Genomic DNA, 14,658 nt, shown 5'->3' on the forward strand with positions numbered 1-14,658 from the left:
TCCAATTAGAATATCATTGTCTCGGTAATTTTCATTTAATTTTTAAAATTCATTTTCGTATTCCATAACATCCCCCAAATAAATTCCTACTGTCGAATAGGATTTATTAATGATACTTTTGGTTCTGTTATAAAAATTTATAAGGATATAAATTTTTGGTTTTGGTTTATGGTTGGTTCTACCTAAATAGTTTGAAGGGATGTAGTGAGATATATCTATTAGATATGTGTGTGTGTATGTGTGTGTGTGTGTGTGTGTGTGTGTGTGTGTGTGTGTGTGTGTATTCATGGGACAATGCTAAGCACTAAGAAGCTGAACAACTGGATTTAGTAGCAGACTCCTTCTCCAGCAAGGTCAAGTGCCCATAAGGACTGTGGAAGGAGAACCATAAGCTTCAGGGACTTACAGATTTAACCGGCTTGTAAACGCACCCAAGTCCTGTGACGTCTGTGAACATCTATTTTGAATTATAATCCTGGATGCTACCAAAAGGAATGTTGCTCAAACTTCTTATAATGACAGATTACATTAAAATATTGTGACACTTTCTCCAAGGATTTCCTTTAAAGAAATGGGGAAAATATGAAACATTTTGGCTTAAGGAAGAATGATCCTTGTCCTGCAAATACCAAGTTTAATAAACTCAAGTTTGATGTAGGAGGGTTTTACTACTCATTTTTCTCTCAAACACATAATGTATTTGCTATTTGTAGTCAAATACACTTTTAAAAAAAAATGAAAAAGGAGAACCACTTAAATATTCACCCCATTGACTTTACCAAGATTTACACATTCATTCGAAAGAGGAACTTGTCCCTAATGGACTATATGAACAAGCATTTCCATGTCACGATGCCCTTGACACATTGCACACTAACTGCTCTGACTGTTGGAACTCCTTCAATATTGTACAAGATAACTAACACTGTAAATGATTTGGCTGGTATAGACAATATCCAATGGAACAGTCTTAATTCACTCTCTTTGTGCCTTGGATCTTTTAATCATTTTTGTCAGCAAATTTTGAACCAAGAAAATCAATTTTAGTACAAGTAAACCATTTGCAAATGTTGGACCTAGAGGAAAATGTAAAGATTCACTTCATATTAACTAATTAATATCAAATAAATTTAAAAAGAAAATATGTTAACTAAGTAAAGGTATTTTACTTAGAATAGTGATCATTAATGTTTAGCAGGCACTTAAGTAATGCACAACTTTGTGCAATGCTTACTATGGCAGGGAAAAAGGAAAAACAAAAGTGGGATTTCACAGCCGCACCTTCCCAAGGAACTTACCGTGGGGGAGAGAAACGTGCAAAAATACTACCAGGGAGTTAAGATACGTGCATGGAGGAAACAAGCCTTGAGGTTCTCTTAGCCTCTGGCGCCAAACGAAACCTTGATGCCATGATGAGGTTGTTCTAACACCCCATCCCAAGCATAGTCAACATCCAGATCTTCCCAGATCTGAAGACAGGAAGCTGGTCAGGATGAGCGGTCCTGAGAGGACATTCTTACAGGGTAACACCAGGACACACATCTCAGTGCAATGATCTATTCTTCAGTCCTGTTCCCGTGGCTCTATTGATTATAATTTGTCTTATAATAGGTTTGGGCCACTAAAACAGGTGGCCAGTCTATGTTAAATCCCAAGGCCATGCTGTGGGCATTGCTAGAATGTACACCTGAGCTTGGCATTCAGGAGCCATTCAAAAATTGTCATTTGCCCAGCTGGTGTGGCTCGGTGGTTGAGCATTGACCTATGAACCAGAAGGTCATGGTTGAATGCCCATTTGGGGCATATGCCAGAGTTTCGGGCTCAATCCCCAGTGTAGGGTGTGCAGGAGGCACCTGATCCATGATTCTCTCTCATCACTGATGTTTCTCTCTCCCTCTCCCTCTCCCTCTCCCTCTCCCTCTCCCTCTCCCTCTCCCTCTCCCTCTCCCTCTCCCTCTCTCTTCCTCTTTGAAATCAATAAAAATATATTTTAAAAATATAAAACTGTCATCCCCTGGGTGACACACCATTTCTCATTTCTTAGACATGAGAAAAAGATAAATGGATTGTATGTAAAAGTTCTTGGGATTATTATTTAAGGCCAATACCTTGAAATGCTCCGGGGACAGGGTACAATTTATATTTATAACGTTAATTAGAGAAGTCTTATTTTTAATGGAATTATGGGAAGAGATATACATATTGCAATACATGCTTTCTATTCCCTAATTCCGTGGTCGGCAAACTGCGGCTCGCAAGCCACATGCGGCTCTTTGGCCCCTTGAGTGTGGCTCTTCCACAAAATACCATGGCCTGGGCGAGTCTATTTTGAAGAAGTGGTGTCAGAAGAAGTTTAAGTTTAAAAAATTTGGCTCTCAAAAGAAATTTCAGTCGTTGTACTGTTGATATTTGGCTCTGCTGACTAATGAGTTTGCCAACCACTGTCCTAATTAATAGGCTATCTTGTAAAAGATGATCCTAATTTTTAAATACACTTTAAAAAAAATAAGGTAATGCACCTAAGAGTGGCTTTATGAACTGAAATGTTATGCCAATTTAGGCACTATTGCTATTATCATAATTAATGAAATAAGGGTATTATTATTACCCTGGCCACAGTGAAACTTATTTTAAAAATACTTGTGTAACAGGGGAAAAGTGATTGTGTTATGACTAGATTTTTCATCTGTTAAACATTGATTTATAGATTTATAGAAACTATAAGAGAAGTAGTGATAACCATTTTTGTGCAATTAAAAATGATAAAAATGCCCAAAATACTTAGGTTCTGAGATATTTTCTTCACAGTGTTGGCTCTTGATCTGAGAAGCCTATCAGAGTGATCTGGGGACGAGTGTGGGGAGGTGGGAAGTGAGCAGCGGGCATGTGAAATCTGAAAGCCCCCTGCATGATCCTGTCACAGTTCTAGCTTGAGAATCACCTCTTTAGTATTTGAAAGTAATTGAGCTGAGAAATACTTGATGACTCTGAGTACAAGTTGTCAGTCTTTGAGAACATTCTATTGTAGATCACTGCCTTGAAATATATCACATCCCTTGGATTTTAAAAATTCATGTTGCTCTTGACTATTTTTTAGTAGATACCTCTTTAATTGAGCCAAGTTGACACCTCAAAGATGGAGGTGTTGTGTAGCTCATCTGCCATTCATCTATATGATGAGCAGGGTCAAAGGTGATGACATTTCCTGAGCCAAAAGGCAGGCCTGAGGGTCCAAAAGCAAACCTGACTTTTAAACAAGGCTGTACCAGAAATCACTGATCATGTGCTTATCATCCACATCACCGTTCTTTTGAGAGCAATCTCTACACACTCAGCCATGACAGGTTCTCACCAGAAATCCAATAATTGATTTTTGCTGCTATTTCTTGATAATAATAGAGTTGAGAAATACTATGTGTCCTTCCCAAACTCCTACTCATACCCTGCCCTCCCTTGGAAAACACCTTTATAAACTAATGTCCTATTCCTGCCCTTGTGCTTTTCACCCATCTCCTCTGCATCCTTATTCATTATCTATAGTCACCTGTAATTCCTCTTCTTTTTCTTCTTTGGCATCTTCTTCATGATTCCTTATTCTTTGCCTAAAACAAGTTCTAAAGCTATTCCAAATATTGAACTGCATTAAACAAAACAAAACAAATCAATTTTTCTAGTAGCCAGATTGTTCTACAGGTGCCATACCATAGTTACCTTCACTGCCTACTTTCTTAAAATCATTAGCAATACTCCCTGACCATAAGTGTATATCTCAACCCAAACAGAGCCTGTTTTGCTTCCCTTGATGAACTACTCAAATTCCCTGGCCATAGGCGCAGAGTTTCTGATTCAATAGGACTGGGTTTGGATCTAGGAATCTGCGTTTATATGAGACGAACCAGGTGAATCTAGTACAGGAGGCATTCAGCCCAGCTGGGGTGGTTCAGTGGTTGAGCATCAAGCTATGAACCAAGGGGTCACAGTTTGATTCCCAGTCAGGGCACATGCCCGGGTTGCAGGCTCAATCCCCATTAGGGGGTGTGCAGGAGGCAACCAATCAATGATTCTCTCTTGTGATTGATGTTTCTATCTCTCTCTCCCTCTCCCTTCCTCTCTGAAATCAATAAAAATATATTTAAAAAATACAGGAGGCATTCAGATTGTACTTTGACCACACCCTTTCATAAGATTTCAACTCTATAGCACCTAAATCATTGCAACCAACTCCATCCTCTCCTCTGGACCTACAAACTACATTTCTTTACATGTCTGACCTGATCCCTCAGACTCGTTGCAATCCCCAACTTAATGCACCATTAACCCCCAAAACTTGCTTCTCATCCTGTATACTCTGAGACAGCACCCAACTGCAAAACACATTTTTTTACTCCTGCCTCACGCCCTGCCGATTCATAAATTAAGCAATCCAGTCCTCACCTCTGTTCACACTGTTTCCCAAGTGGAGGCTTTGATGGGAGCTGCTTTGTTTACTTCCTGAATGGGCTCTCCCAATAGCCTCCCTTCAAACTTTTATACTTAAAATCAAGACTGAGGTTATCATTCTTTTGCTAATCTTGGCAAAGTTCCTATTCATCTTTAAAACTGCATACAAACCCATTTTTATGTCACTACAGGATTTTTAGCATCTTACTCCAGTCTACGCACCAGTCTCATCTCTTATAATGTCTTCATCTCCCTTCAACCCCCTTCCATCCTCTCTATCCCCTGCCTCCTTGGCATGACGACACTGTGCCTTCATAATCTCTACTTTCTCCAGTCAATCTTCGTAGGAGTGTAAGTTAGTATATCATTTATGGAAATAACTTTTGTGGCAACCATGAGAGTTCTACCCCTTTTATGTTGTTACAGCTCTATTGACTGTAATCATAGCCAATACTTATTGATTTTCCCCCCATGTACCCTGGAGCATTAGACTCATTTAAATCTCACACGTACTCTTACTTCATCTCCATTTTATAGAGGAGGAAACAGAAACACAAGAAGGTTATATATACAACTGCCCAAAGTCACACAGCCAGTAAGTGGCTGAGCGGGGATGGACTTGGGCTTTTGGCAATTTGTCTTCAGACCTAGTGCTCCCTTCTGCTCGGGAGGGAAACACGAGTGGGCCTTTCTCTGAAGCTGATGTCCTTTCTCTGCCCACAGGATCAAGAAGCTGAAGGAGACTCTGGTCGCCGTCCAGCAGCTGGACAAGAACATGAGCAGCCTGAGGACCTGGCTGGCTCACATTGAGTCAGAGCTGGCCAAGCCCATCGTCTATGATTCCTGCAACTCGGAAGAAATACAGAAGAAGCTCCACGAGCAGCAGGTAAAACGGAAAACAATTGAAGAAGATAAATAGGCTTTTGAATATCTGTCCTCCTGGCCTGGCCAGAGGGTGGGTGTGAGAGGTGACTCGGGATGGAAAGTGTGGAGGGCACTTGTCAAGTCTAGTGAGTTAGGGGAGGCCTTGCCCAGGCAGGTGTCCGGGGCAAATAAGTTCCATGTCACCACAGGGCTAACTCTTAAGAAGATATGCCATCACAGGGTTAATGTTGGTGGTGGATCAAGAAGCCATCCTAAGATGGTAGGTTAGGTTGAGCTGCAATGATGTATCTAAAATAATGCTGACTGTTTTGTTTATTTATTTGAGGATTGCTTGCTCACTACCATAAACTTAGAAACCTTATTAAAAAAATATGTTTTCATTGATTTTTTTTTCTCTTAAAGAGAGGGAGTGAGGAGGGGGAGAGAGAAAGAGAAACATTGATGTGAGAGAAAAACATCCATCAGCTGTCTCCTGTGCACACCCCCACTGGGGATCAAACCTGAAGCCCTGGTACGTGCCCTGACTGGGAATCAAACCAGCTATCCCCTTGGAGAATGAGACAACGCTCAACCAACTGAGCCACACCGTCCAGAAAGAAGCCTTTTAAAATGCCATATAGTAGTGTTTGGAGAAAGATTGCAGTGCATACTTAGAGATTTTAGAGTCTAAAATAATTCTCTTTTGCAAGGAGGATTGCATGACCTGCAGACCACACATAGTAATTTCACCTTCATATGTACCAAAGACAGCATATCCCGCTGGCATACAGTGCACACCCCAGCAAAGCAAAGAGGATGACCTTGAAAAATGCATACAGAGGGGATTTTCACCTCCCACTCCCCTTGCTTCTTCTTACTAAGCATAGCAGACTCCAGTTGTCATAAATAAATGCCATCAACCCCCATGAAGTATTGCTACTCCATGCATTTAGATTGTCCTTGAAAATTCTGTCCACACTCTGGTTATTTTTATTAGTATTTAGGCCACTATAGCCAAGTTTCTTAACTTAAAAAATGTTTAAAATATATAAACAGACCTATTTCTGCAATCCTGTGAAATAGTTTATATTTTTATTTTTCAAACTAAACCAATGAGAATGGGCATTAAAATACATTTTTTAGGTGTTGGGTTTACTTTGATATTTAAATTAGCATTTCTTTGACAAATAATTGTTAGGGTATTTTTTTTTCAATTTTTGTAAGATTAAAACCTCTGATGGACTCTTTGATGTTTGAAATTCTGATGATTGAACTTTGGGGGCGGGGGGTGGTCAATAATCCAAACTTCCTGGAGAACATGGTAATGCTAACTACAAGTGATAACTAAAAATTTAATGACCAGTATTGTAATTTAGCAAAGGTAAGAAAATCAAAACAGTATCTAATTAAATATGGCAAATTGATTATATGCCCCATCCACTACTAAAACCCCAATGCAATGATAGTGAAGGTCGGGGGGAGTCAAAACCCACAATGGCAAAAAGAACAGAAGAGATGCTAGAGATGCCAGACATCCAACAGAATTTTGAATAGATGAATAGTGATGGTGTTAGCAGATGGAGGAAGTAGAAAGATAATTCATGCCACAGAGTTCCAAAAAGGCTCCAGATGTGGAGATATTAAGTCTGTAGGGCTTTAAAATGGAAGATTGCTTAAAAGTCTGAATCAGGAGTGATTAGACTTCAGATATCCTCAACACTCCCCTCCCCTGTAGCCCAGCTAGTCAGGAGAAAAGGTGAGAGAGAATATACATACAAGAATATTAATCCCAACTATGTGAGTGAATTGAAGACTTATCTTTAGAATGAGAGAAAAGCTAAGCATATTCTAGAGCTGTATCAAAGAAAAGGAAAACATATTAAGGACCTTAATTAATAAGGCAAGCAAAAAATGAACTCACCTTTAGTGATGGGCTACTTTGAGTACATTGAGTTAAAAGCTCAATAGAAAAAATAATGTTTTGTGCTGATATTCTCTGCAGTTAATATAAAGATTTCACAAAGTTCAATGCCTTCTTTACCGTCATATCTATTTCCTTCATTTAAAATTGCTCACTGAGAAAAAAATAAATAAGTAAATAAATAAAAATAAAATTGCTCACTGAGGAAGCTGCTGATGATAATGATGATGTCATCATACATAGTAGACAACCTAGGTCCCTTAAACCCATGGTACCTCTTAACAATGGTAGAATTAACATATCTTTAGAGATCAAATCCTAGATCTTGAGTGCTAGCTGTTAACAGGAACACATGTATTATTTTGACCAATTGATTGATCAATCTATCCATGGGAATGGAAGTGATATATCTAAAGGCAAGATTTATATTTTTTAATTTATCTTTATTGTTGAAAGTATTACAGATGCCTCCCCCCATTTTTCCCATTGACCCCCTCGGCCCCACACCTGCCCCTCCTAGGCCTTCACTACACTGTTGTCTAGATTCATTTTTTTAATCCCTAAAGAAGCTCATTTTATTCTTGATATAGCTAATGTAGTCTATTTCATTTGTTTAGTTTCTTATTTTGGCATTGCTCACATAGCTGACATATTTCTAGATTCATTTACTCATGCATTTGAGCTTGCCCTATTTTATAAATGAAGTTGAAGTCTCATGCATTGAAGGAAATGAAATATTTGGCAACATTGGGCCTAACCATTTGTCAGTCAGTTTCTCCCATCTGTATGCAAGGATTGCAATAAAGCGTGTCTCATTCCCCACAGGACCTTCAGAGAGACATAGAGAAGCACAGCACGGGCGTGGCTTCCGTCCTCAACCTGTGTGAGGTCCTACTGCATGACTGTGACGCGTGTGCCACAGACGCCGAGTGTGACTCCATCCAGCAGGCCACGCGGAATCTGGACCGGCGATGGAGAAATATCTGTGCTATGTCCATGGAAAGAAGGCTCAAGTAAGCTGGGATGTCCAAACCGCTGGGAAAGAGGAAGGACCAAAAAGAAAAAAAAAATTACCCAGAGTAGCCATTGGTCACTATTTCTTTTCGGTTACAAAATCCAAAAATAGCCTGGGTTTCCCAAATTTGTCGTTGTCCACATTTAGTTGGGAAAACAAGCAGATATAAAGGTAACATGCAAATATAACAAGCCAAATGATGCCTGACCTAACCGTTTAAATATAATTCAGAGAAATATGCCTTTGCTGAATAAGTATAAGTTTCAGAATTGGTGGCTGAACAATACCATTCTCTTGTTAAAAATTAAACGATAAAGCAAAGGGCTTATCTTGAAGCCCTTGGAAATTCAAGGCAGAAAAAGACAGCGCTGTGTGAGAAAATTATGGTAGTGATTTAAGACCCGTAATCTCTGTGCTCTCTGGGGAACTCTTGAAAGCTTCCTCTTAGTCTTGCTGTCCTAGACTGATTTTGATGAGGGCGAGTTCGATGTTGGACTTCAGTGGGTTTTCAAACCTTGTTTTGCTTCAGCAAAGCCTTGCACGCGTGTGTGCACTGCAAACGTGGCGTTGCGTTTCACACTTTCTTGCACTTCCCAGAACAGTTCACAGCATGTGCATGTAGCGATCGGTGTGACTAATTCCACATCCAGAGCCGCAGGATGTGTGTTTAAAAAAAACACAAAACAGCTGCTTCATGTCGGCTCCAACAGTTGTCTCCTTTGCACTCGCGTCAGATTTGGCCCCCGCACAGCGATTGTTGGGCACCGCAGCTGCGGCTTGGTCTCTCCATCCCGGGGCAGGTTCAGGGCATGCACGGTCCCCAACAGTCAGACTCTGTTCTCTCGTGTTCTGTCTCAGAATTGAAGAGACATGGCAGCTGTGGCAGAAGTTTCTGGATGACTATTCGCGTTTTGAAGATTGGCTCAAGATTTCCGAAAGGACAGCCGCCTTCCCCAGCTCTTCCGGGGTGCTCTATACAGTTGCCAAGGAAGAACTAAAGAAGTTTGAGGTGAGGTGTCGTTCCCATTCTCTCGTCCTGATGTTGCTATGGCAATCCTGGCTGGAGACGGTGTCCCAGGACATAAACTCACTGTTCACCCACACGTTCTTTTGTTCACACAGCTGGGAGATAAGGTTGTGACCATCTTTATCACCACCTCATAAACAGGCAAAGAAGTGGGATACGAGACTTTTATTTTAAGATGATCAAGAGTTACAAATACAAAAATAAATATAAATAAATAAAAGAATTACAAATACAGTACAAAATAAAGTAATGAAGAGGAATTTTATTAGAAAACAAATATCATGATTCCTTCCCCCCCTCCCCCCCCGCCACACACACACACACCCCTCTCCAAAAGATCTTGGCATTCTTTTTAGTTCTTATTCTTCACAATCAACCATTTAAGATTAAAATATGATGGTTTTCCATACTATAAAAATCTGTGTTCCAAATATATTTTCTTCATTTATTTTTACCTAATTGGAGCATGGATATTTATTTAAATCAGTAATAAAATGGAGTTGGCTCCAGATTGAATAAACCATTTTCATCACAAGCCACTTCTAATTATAAGTGAAGAGCAGTGCCATTGTTGAGTCACGGAGACTCTTCAATTTCGTGGAGACAAAAATAGCCAGTCTAATCACACTCACAAAGACAGGAATCATTCAATAACCGACTCCCATTCCCTGCCTGTCGTGCAGTCCTGAGTCTGCCCCGTCACTGTGATAGGAGAAAACCTCGACTTCTCGGCCTGCATAGCATGAAGTCGACCATTTTTCAATTTGAAGGTGCTTCTCCCGTCATTGCAGATGTATGTACTCATGGATACTGACAGCAAATGGTTCTGATGCATGTGTCTTACAAAAATTATTCTTGATTACTTATTCTGCCCAAAGCTCCCCAAGGTGTTTAAAAATCAGAATAAAAATCAAACCCAGTCCAGCTACATTCATTTTTTTTAATTTATTTTAAAAGTAACTCCCATTGGTCTTTATTTTTTATTATTATTTTAAAATATATTTTTATTGATTTTCAGAGAGGGAGGGAGAGGGAAAGAGAGATAGAAACAACAATGATGAGAGAGAATCATCGATCAGCTGCCTCCTGCATTTCCCCTACTGGGGATCGAGCCCACAACCCAGGCATGTGCCCTTGACCTGAATCACACCCAGGATCTTTCCGTCTGCAGGCCGACAATCTATCCACTGAGCCAAACTGGCTAGGGCCAGATGCATTCATTTTTACCTTACAGTATTTACTGAGGCCTGTGATCATAATTATGAAGCTTGCTTGTTTTTCTAGAGAGGTTTAAAATCTGAGCATCAGGGATGGGCAGGTATATGAACTTATAAGAATGTTTAAATACTGCGTGAAATAAATAAGTGTTCTTCTGACGTCTGAATATGGATTAGAAGGTAACTATACCTAAATTCCAGGGGAAAATGTTTCCTATCTAAAAGGTTCTTCCTTAGAAAACCTCTGGTAAAAAGCCACAGTCGCTCAACAGTAGATGCAGGTCATCCTGTGTGAACCAATGTTAGTGAAGTATTCCTGTTTGCATCTTAGCACACTCAGCTCTGGGAAGGTTAAGACTTCTAGAATTGGCTTATGCTACAAAGAAGATTAGATAAGATACTTTTGGATGCTATTTTAGACTCTCAGATTTTACAGCAAGAGTCATATTGTTAGCTCCTACAATGAATGATTTTATCATTCATCTTATATTTAATTTTCTTACAAGACAAAAATAAATCATGAAAATTAAATCTGGCATGAATATTTGGGACAGATCTGGGGGTGCCTGCCAACACTCCAGTGACTTCTAGTAATGGCAAAAGCTGAACTTTTCTTACCATCTCCTTCTCCGGGGTAACAATTTAAACTTTGATAGAAAAGAATAATTGATTTACTAGGATGAAGGCTCTTAAAGCACCTCTTGGAAGGAAAGCCATTCCAGAGCAGAGATGTGGCAGATAGAAATAGTTTGATGGGCCAAAGGAAGCCAAACGCTGGGACTGAGATGAGGATGGGCCAACTAATTACACAATTTTCTGTCTAAGGCCAAGATGAAAATCAGTTGTAAGTCATACACATGAGTTTGGGGGGAAAAAAAAGCTTAATTTTATTTTGGCCAAATGCTTTTTTCTAGGGCTATGCTAGATTGCAGAGAGAAAGAAAAAGGGTATTTTACCTTAAACTCTGAACTGTAAATGTAAATAGCACTGGCCGGTGTGGCACATGAGAGGCAACCAATTGTTTCTCTCTCTCTCTCTCTCTCTCTCTCTCTCTCTCTCTCTCTCTCTCTCTCTCTCCTCCTTCCTCTCTCTAAAAAAAAAAAAAATTAAATAAAACAGTACCGTGTAAGATGCTACATCACTTCTAAATGTTTGATAAAAACTGAAGCAATAAAAAAGAAATAGAGCATGGACCAAACTTTTTTCAATGTAAAATTACTTGTATTTTACTTAACTGCTTATCTTAAAAGTTCATAATACCTTGCACTTAAAGGACATTCTGAAAAGGTAGTTTTATTTTTTTAATGGGCACCAGAATTGAGGCAATTTCTGGATTTTTAAGAAATTACATATTTTATAAATAAAGAGAAGTTCTTTTGTAAATATCTTTTCTCAGTATTCACATCAGGAATTGTGAACACTTCAAACTCATTTCAGCACACATAAATATATATGTAATAAGTTTGTTTTATAGGAAAATTTTGTTCTAGCTCTTAATTATCTTAAACGCTATATTGTATATGTATATGTATAAATTCTGTATGTAGAAGTGTATAGTATATTATGTGATATATGTGTGTGTATTTGTATATATACATATATATTTATTAGTAGTTACCATTTTCTTGTCCATTTTGGTATGCTCCACCCCCTCTCCTTAAGCCACGCTGATGACATTATTTCCCTTTCATAAGGGGATCTCCACGCTCATTAGAGACTGCCCTGTGCCTGTCCGTGACAGGGTGACTTCCCTCTCCCCCTCCCCCTGCAGTCTGAAGCCCTGACACCCTTGCCGAGAGCCCCTGATGGGTCTCCCTCACTGAGTGCTTCTCTGTGGTCCTAGGCTTTCCAGCGACAGGTGCACGAGAGCCTGACCCAGCTGGAGCTGATCAACAAGCAGTACCGCCGCCTGGCCCGGGAGAACCGCACCGACTCGGCCTGCAGCCTGAAGCAGATGGTCCATGAAGGCAACCAGAGATGGGACAACCTGCAGAAGCGCGTCAGCTCCATCCTGCGCAGACTCAAGGTCTTTATTATGCCTCCTCGGCAGCTCAGAGGCCCAGGGGACAGGATCGGGCCATTTGAACACAATATTAAGACACAAGAGCAGTGATTCTGTAAGATTGGGGTGGCAAGCGGGGGATCCAGGGTTAATTTATACGGTAAAGGATGGCGGGGTTCTCATTGCTCATTAAGAAAATGACTTTCCGGAAGACCATTGGAATTGGCGGGACCATCTCAGCATGAGGGCTTTGTCATTTTTATTGTCTTCTTTTCACATCCAGCATTTCATTGGCCAGCGTGAGGAGTTTGAGACGGCACGGGACAGCATTCTGGTGTGGCTGACGGAGATGGATTTACAGCTCACTAATATTGAGCATTTTTCCGAGTGTGATGTTCATGCTAAAATAAAGCAGCTCAAGGTAATAGATTATTGATTCTTCAAATTATCAGTGTGAAGAAAGTCTGAGGGGGGAAATAGTTTTTAAATACATTTTTATTGATTTTAGAGAGAAAGGGAGAGGGAGAGAGAGAGAGAAACATCAATGATGACAGAGAATCACTGACCAACTGCCTCCTGCACACCCCACACTAGGGATTGAGCCTGCAACCCAGGCATGTGCCTCGACCGGAATCAAATTTTGACCACCTGGTTCATAGGTCAACACTCAACCATTGAGCCACATTGGTTAGGCTGAAGGGGAAGAGATGTGTAGATTCTTTGGTGACAAAAATAATAACTTTTTCAGTTTTCTTTTTTTTAATTTTTGGGGTGATATTAGTTAATAAGATTATAGAGGTTTCAAGTGTACATTTCTAGGATACCTGATCTTCATGCTGCCCAACATCCAAAGTCACATCATCTTCCATCAACATATATTTGACCCTCTTTACCCATTACTACTTCCACCCCTCTTTCCTCTGGTAACCACCATACTGTTGTCTGTGTGAGTTTTTGTGTGTTTGTTTTTCTTGTTTGTTCATTTGTTGCTTTCAGTTTTATATCCCACCTATGAGTGGAATCATATGTTTCTTGACTTTTTCTGTCTGACTTATTTCACTTAGCATGATAGTCTCAAGGTTCATCCATGTTGTTGCAAATGGTAGTATTTCATCTTTTCTTATGGCTAAGTATTATTGTATTGTATATATGTACCGCATCCTTTTTACCCAATCATTTATCGAAGGGCACTTCGGTTATTTCTATGTTTTGGCCACCATAAATAATGCTGCGATGAACATAGGGATGCATATATCTTTTTTTAAAAATATATTTTATTGATTTTTTACAGAGAGGAAGGGAGAGGGATAGAGAGTTAGAAACATCGATGAGAGAGAAACATCGATCAGTTGCCTCTTGCACACCCCTACTGGGGATGTGCCCGCAACCAAGGTACATGCCCTTGACCGGAATCGAACCTGGGACCCTTCAGTCCACAGGCCGACGCTCTATCCACTAAGCCAAGCCGGTTTCGGCTGGATGCATATATCTTTGTGAATAAATGTTTCTGGTAGATACCCAGAAGTGGGGTTGCTGGGTCATATGGTAACTCTATTCATAATTTTTTGAGGAACCTCCATACTGTTTTCTATAGTGGCTGTACCAGCTTACAACCCCACCAGCAGTGAATGAGGGTTCCTTTTTCTCCACAGCCTGTCCAAAGCTTACTATTACTTGTCTTGTTGATAATAGCCATTGTAACATGTATGAGGTGGTATCTCATTGTAGTTTTGATTTGCATTTTCCTAATAGCTAGTGAAGTTGAGCATCTTTTCATGTATCTATTAGTCATTTATATGTCCTCTTGGGAGCAGTGTCTCTTCAAGTCCTGTGTCCATTTTTTAATTGGATTGTGTGTTTTTTTGGTATTGAGTTATATGAGTTCTTTATATATTTTGGATATTAACACCTTGTCAGAGCTGTTGTTTGTAAATATCTTCTCCTATTCAGTTGATTGCCTTTTTTGTTTTGTTCATGGTTTGTTTTGCTGTCCAGAAGCTTTTCAGTTTGATATAGTCCCATTCACTTATTTTTGCCTTTACTCCCCTTGCCTCTGGGGTCAAATTCATAAGATCTTCTCTAAGACCAAGAAATTAGTTCTTCTTTATTGAAAAAAAGAAAAAATGCAAAATATATTAAAAATGAAATATAGGGCACTACCCAGAGATAACT

The 14,658-nt window shown here is 39.8% G+C and overlaps 1 protein-coding gene across 10 annotated transcripts in view; it reads left to right on the plus strand.

Annotated features, from left to right (window-relative positions):
* Positions 1-14,658, plus strand: part of SYNE1 (spectrin repeat containing nuclear envelope protein 1) — a gene marked incomplete at its 5' end in the record, with an annotated part of 384,290 nt that overhangs the window by 341,998 nt on the left and 27,634 nt on the right. For all 10 annotated transcript variants that reach the window (XM_079780696.1, XM_079780700.1, XM_079780701.1 and 7 more), the window contains 5 exons: positions 5,164-5,326; positions 8,051-8,238; positions 9,099-9,249; positions 12,328-12,510; positions 12,770-12,907. In XM_079780696.1, coding sequence (XP_079636822.1) covers positions 5,164-5,326; positions 8,051-8,238; positions 9,099-9,249; positions 12,328-12,510; positions 12,770-12,907 — 823 coding nt within the window. The remainder of the gene's footprint in view (positions 1-5,163; positions 5,327-8,050; positions 8,239-9,098; positions 9,250-12,327; positions 12,511-12,769; positions 12,908-14,658) is intronic.

Source organism: Cnephaeus nilssonii (genome assembly GCF_951640355.1).
Source record: "Cnephaeus nilssonii genome assembly, chromosome: 9".
Lineage (NCBI taxonomy): Eukaryota > Metazoa > Chordata > Mammalia > Chiroptera > Vespertilionidae > Cnephaeus > Cnephaeus nilssonii.